The following is a 6,034-nucleotide window of genomic DNA, read 5'->3' as shown; positions in this document are numbered from 1 at the left end:
TAATTAATTGATGCATGACGATTAAAGACCCCTTATATATACAGTTCTACTAGGGGCAAGCTTGCATGCGCAAATGGGGGTAATCGGCTATATGTGAAAAAAATAAAAATAAAAAAAAAAAAACAGAAAGGAAAAAAGAAAAAACCAAATAAAATAAAATGCCGGTGGAAGTAAAGTAAAAGGCGAGATTTTTCTTTCAGCAATGTTACATATAGTCGTGGAATTGCAAACGCCGCGCAATCGCTTTGAAAAAGAGTGGGGTCCACGATTAAAAAGTTAGTTTTTTTTTTCATATGGGTTTCATATTAATTCATTTTTTTCAAAGTGACTATACGCCACTTGCATAACCACGACTGCAAATATCATTTCTCTTTCTCTTTTTCTTTAGGTGAATAGCAGAACAGATGTGGGAATGACCATGTTGAGGGTGTTTTCCTATATAAACAGGAAGTATGTTGCTTCGGTTTGGATCGTCCATAAATTTTAACACCAAATATAAATATATTATTGATCATATATATACGTTTTACTCCTAATTGTTATTTGCATCTCTTACTCGTACTGCTTAATTAATATTCCAAATTAAATCTAACAATTAACGTGCAAACCAAAAAGATTGAAAAGGAAAGTAGTATCCTAAATTAATAGGAACGGTGTGCAACAAAGGTCCCAAACATGAAACATTGAACACGTGTCCCTTTATATGCCTTACATGCATTAAAGCTGTTGAATTCCAACAAAAATTAGATCCAACCCTTAATCCTCTAACGATGTCTTATTACCTCTAACTTTTAACCATACATACGATACAAATACCCTGAAACTACGGCTGGCCTTATAGTTCGAAAAAAAAGCTCTCTAAAACAACAGCTGCTCCCCCTGAGATTGAAGTTTGGCGCGGAAATCACGTTCAGCTTCACATACTCGTATTCTCTGATCTGTTTCTCTTTTCTTTTCCCTATAAATAACACAAACATATGCATGAAGCCCGCAGCGAGAGTAGTAATCACATTCCTTGAACACTTATAGTCGGAAATGGCTTTGAAACCTGCACTTTTGGCTGCTACGGTGTGGTTTCAAGCCACATTCCTCGTTCTCCGACTTCTCCCAACAGTTGTATGCCTTGCCAACCAGACGGTGCCATCGGAGCCAACATCAAAACTAGATGCATGGATTGCGCTGAACATGAAACAGTATGAAAAGGCTTCAAAGAGCAGAGCTTTCGACAATATCCTCCTTGCGGGCCTTAGCAGTACACCAATGAAAATCATTAAGGTCAAAGCAGATGGTTCTGGAGATTTCGAGACGATTAACGATGCAGTGAAGAGTATTCCGTCGGGAAATACAGATCGAGTGATTATATCGATTGGTGGGGGTACGTACAAGGAAAAAGTTTTAGTCGATAGGACGAAGCCCTTCGTGACGTTCTATGGGCAACCGGGTGATATGCCCACCATATCGTATGATGGTACAGCAAAGAAATATGGGACCTTTAACAGCGCCACGGTCGTCGTTGAGTCTGACAACTTCATGGCCGTCAATATTATCTTTGAGGTGCTTCTTTGCTTTTCCTTTTCTTCTTCAACGTAAAAATATAAAAAATAAAAATAAAAAAATAAAAAATAAAAGAGAGAGAGAAGAAAAGAAACAACTCTTTTAAAACTATATTATGAATCTTAATAATAATTTTAATTGTTTACTCGAAATAAAATATAGTGCTAATGTCCGTTTTGTGGATGGGTTGTTTTTTACAGAATTCTTCTCCAAAGCCAGATCCTAAAAAGTCAGATGGACAGGCAGTGGCAATGAGGATATCAGGGGACAAGGCAGCATTCCATAATTGCAAATTCATAGGGTTCCAAGACACCTTATGTGATGACCAGGGCAGGCATTTGTTTGAGAACTGCTACATTGAAGGCACTGTTGATTTCATCTTTGGAAATGGAAAATCCATCTACAGGGTAAGCTACCAACCATCTTTGCCATTTTTGGATATTTAAAAATTAAATTAAGAATGCATGCAGAGCTGAAACTCGGGATATATATATATATATATGTACAAATATGCAGCACACCACCATAAACTCGGTGGCAGAGAGTTTGGGTGTGATCGCAGCACAGTCTATGGACGACAGCTCAGAGGACAGCGGATTCGTTTTCATCGATTGCAAGATATCGGGGACCGGTGATATGTACCTTGGTCGCGCATGGAAGGAGACTTCTCGGGTTGTCTTTGCCCTTACATTCATGGGTAATCAAATCAATAGCGACGGCTGGATGCCGGCTAAGAACCAAGAGTATGCAACCAACTAACCCGTCTTTTTCGAATTTTTATTTATCTTTTAAATTTTAATAGATTTAAGTATATGATCTATTATTATATTGACACGTTAATAATTAGGAGCGTGTTTTACGGAGAATACAAATGCTCGGGACCAGGGGCAAGCACCACAAAACGTTCATTTGGAAAGATTCTTACTGACGAACAAGCAAAGCCATTCTTGAGCAACACTTTCATCGGAGGAAACGAGTGGATTCTCCCAGTTCCCAAGATTTGAGGTTTTCTGTCCTAGGATTTCATGTAATAAATTTTGTTCGTGTATAAAGTGGAAAAGTATTGGTATATGACCAATAAATTAAAAATTCAAATGAAAAGGAATTGACACTTATTTTCATTATATTGGTCAACTGTCCATTCAATTTATTGAATATTGTTGTGATAGTTGAAAATGATACATAATTTTTACAATTATATTTTTAGTGATACGAATGTTGTCATGTTTAATTTGTCGGCCGTATAGACTTATATGGAAGGATACGATGATGAATGACAAATTAAGCAAATTAAGTACGTAAGGATTAAATGCATCGAAATGTACTTAATTTAGATCCACTAGGAAAAGGAGAAACTCTCACTTAATTAATTTTAGTACTGTTATTTTCAGAAAAATAATAATAGGAAACTCAACACTAGGGTCGAATGACTATTTCTTCTTTAAGTACTGGTACTGGTGCTTTGTGCAGGGGGGGGAATGCTTAAAGCCTTAATCTCTGGCTAACTTACTAATGATAAATGACTGAAAAAATTATATAAGGATTTAAGTGATTTGACACTGATGCCTACATCCATGGGTTTTGGGTGTAAAATCCACCATAAATACAAGCTCTACGTTCTTATTAAGGTCTCTACAATTACTCTGATGCACGTTTCTACGAGAAATGGTCTTATAAGCTCTCTTGCTCTTTTTCCTCTTCAAAGTTGAACCCTTCGCCTCGCTCCTCTTTTCAAGTCCATACGTCCCATCTACCCAACTTCATGTCTCATCCAAGTTTTATGTTTAATCGAGTTTTTGTAGCTAGCATACCCTCCCTTTCTTCATTTCTTTCTTATATCCTTACATGGTGAGCTTCTAATTGATCATGGGCCTTTAAGGGACTATATGTGAAGACCCCGCCAATTCAAATGGATAAACCACCAATGGAGACGAGTAGAAGGAAAAGATGAGAAACCTCTCCATTGACTTTGTAAAAGTAGTTGCGCGTGATCATGTAACAGAGCGGGAGTCAGAAGGAGACCTGACCAACCTCTATGTCTATAAAAAGTTTAAGGCAAAAGCTAAAATCTCACTTTTGAGATCGTAAACACCTAAGAGAGCCTTTAGAGTCAGATTCTTCAAAGGGAGCCAATATGACACCCCAAATTTCGTTTGGAATCAAACAGACTTTGAAATGTTAGGACAGTCAACACAATATTATATGCTCTCATTCATGGCAATTAAGGATGCAATGCACCTAGCATGCATTTAGCAATGTGCAATATTCGTAGTGGATAATTTTTTTCTTCCAACAATACTATGTACCAAAAGTAATATATCTCAAAACATAAGCATGCTTCATAAAATTCACGTGATAGCTAGTATCCAAAAGGTTACAATACTTGTCCAACAAGTCTATAATATAAAGAGTATTGGAGATGGCACTCCATAACTATAGTATGGAAATAAAACTATTGTACTCACTACAACAAAAATTGGATTTAGTGACAGATGAAACTGTCACAAAAAAAGGAAAAAAGTCACGAAATACATTAGGTGACGGTTAACTGTCACCCACACCGTCACAAAATGTGCGTTACAGAATACATATGGTGACAGTTTACTGTACAAGCGTCACTAAAAATATTTTTAGTGACGGTTTGTGATGTGCCGTTTTAAATAACATTCAAACATTTACTTTTCTGTGACAGTTAGAATCTGTCACAGAATATTACGTTCGAAAGAAAACTATAACGTTCGAACGTAAACCAGACAAATTCACATCCGAATGAAAGCAGATAACGTTTGTTGATTATAGTTCGAACGTATCATATTTATGTTCAAATGTTTATATGTTCGAATGTTATGTTCGAATTTAGATTCCAACGTAAATGAAACAATGTCCGAACGTTTGAATCATAACGTTCGGACGTTCTTTCCAATGTTTAGAAACTAGAATTCGAATGCAATAAGTACGTTCAGAGGTTTGGAACGTTAAAAGTTTAAATATTCGAACGTAATTTCCATTGTCAGTGTTAACGTTCGAACGTTATGTTTCAATTTTGTGTGATTACGTTCTAATGTGGAATACTGTTCAAACGTATTTATTTACATTCGAACGTACATATCAGAAATACTAAACTCATCCCATTAATAAACATACCAATTATACTAATTGTATCATATTACATAACATATTTTCACAACCAACAATGTTTGTAACTGTTTTCCAAGTAGATATTAAAAATTTAATACACTAATAAAATTCATTTCTTTTTTTTCCTCGTCCATCATGATTCTGTTGCATTGACATAACACGCTCCATTTGCAACATCATCTCGCGCTGCACTTGCTCTTGGACCTCACTACGTATTCTTTCATCCTGATCTCTTTGTTGTTCCTGCAAAAGCATCTCTAAATGAGACTGTCGCTGTAAGAGGGACTCCAACTCTTGCTGTTTGGACCTCATATACTCATTTTCGCGTCGTGCAGCTTCTAACTCTTTACTAAGATTATTAATTTGTGAAGTCGATGAGGTCGAGGAGGATGAACCGGAATGCTTGAAAGATCGTCCCAAACCTTTTGCCATACTAGAGTTGGGCCTGAGCACTTGTGTGAAAATGTCTATGTCACTAGTAGAGGATTCCCCAGAAGCTGACTGCAACTCCATCATTTTTCCTTGTAGTTTGAAAGATCAAAATACACAATAGGTAACATATTACAAGAAATACAAATAAAAAATAATTTAACCATATGTTGCATAATTTATTTAACAAAAGGAACACCGCTTATATAATTAATTGCAGAGGCAGGATCCATCCACTCACTATACTCATTAGTGTGAGCAGCAGTATAAACATGAATGAGGGAAAAGTTTTCAGGATCATCACGTTTCTAACAAAACAACATTAGCAAATTTAAAAAGATAGTGTTAGTACTTAAATAAAAGAATAATAGGAAAATAAATGAATTATATAGTTTAATAATTACCATTTTTTCAGCAAGACGATGGAATGATCTTGAAGCAGCACGATGGTGAATAGTCAGAGTGGATCTATTATGTGCATTTGTAGAACTTAAGTGCTACAAATGCACATTAAGAATGTTAATTGTAATATATATATACATATAAGATAAACAACAAATATTAATGTAAATAATTAATGGAAATAAATCTAGAATACCTGACGATGCAGAAAGATCACAACACTTTATCTAGTCGTCTAACTTTATCTGCTGGAAAGGTGACTGTGCAGCCTCTTCAAAGGACTCAAACTTCTTGAAGTGGTCGTGACATCGTCCCTTGTGACGTCGGAATAGTGTAGCCATTAACTCATTCATGTTCTCAAATCTTCGCTACGACCAAAGTTAAGGTCAAATTCATCCTAATTATAAATTAATTACGTAAAAAATATAATATACTAATCTAGGTGAAAAAAATGAACTGTCAAAGTAAACTCACCAGCACACGACTCCGAATGTGTTCCTTAATCTCATTC

General features: G+C 35.8%; 1 protein-coding gene across 1 annotated transcript; it reads left to right on the top strand.

The window, feature by feature from the left end:
* The first annotated feature begins 979 nt into the window (after positions 1 to 979).
* LOC122307857 (putative pectinesterase 63) lies at positions 980 to 2,678 on the top strand. The gene is made up of 4 exons (XM_043120966.1): positions 980 to 1,554; positions 1,755 to 1,961; positions 2,071 to 2,297; positions 2,402 to 2,678. The coding sequence occupies exons 1-4, from the start codon at positions 1,036 to 1,038 to the stop codon at positions 2,556 to 2,558; spliced, it is 1,110 nt and encodes a 369-aa protein (XP_042976900.1). The 5' UTR covers positions 980 to 1,035; the 3' UTR covers positions 2,559 to 2,678.
* Positions 2,679 to 6,034: the final 3,356 nt, after the last annotated feature.

Source organism: Carya illinoinensis, chromosome 4, assembly GCF_018687715.1.
Source record: "Carya illinoinensis cultivar Pawnee chromosome 4, C.illinoinensisPawnee_v1, whole genome shotgun sequence".
NCBI classification, from domain to species: Eukaryota; Viridiplantae; Streptophyta; class Magnoliopsida; order Fagales; family Juglandaceae; genus Carya; species Carya illinoinensis.
Note: the sequence above shows the minus strand (reverse complement) of the source record. Positions and strands in the feature narration are given on the sequence as shown.

Bases quoted from the DNA above. Each gene is read 5' to 3' on its own strand.
- LOC122307857 (XM_043120966.1), top strand. From the start codon at position 1,036: ATGGCTTTGAAACCTGCACTTTTGGCTGCTACGGTGTGGTTTCAAGCC. The intron at 1,962-2,070 runs GTAAGCTACCAA...ACAAATATGCAG, and splicing joins ATGGAAAATCCATCTACAGG to CACACCACCATAAACTCGGT. The intron at 2,298-2,401 runs GTATGCAACCAA...GTTAATAATTAG, and splicing joins ATGCCGGCTAAGAACCAAGA to GAGCGTGTTTTACGGAGAAT.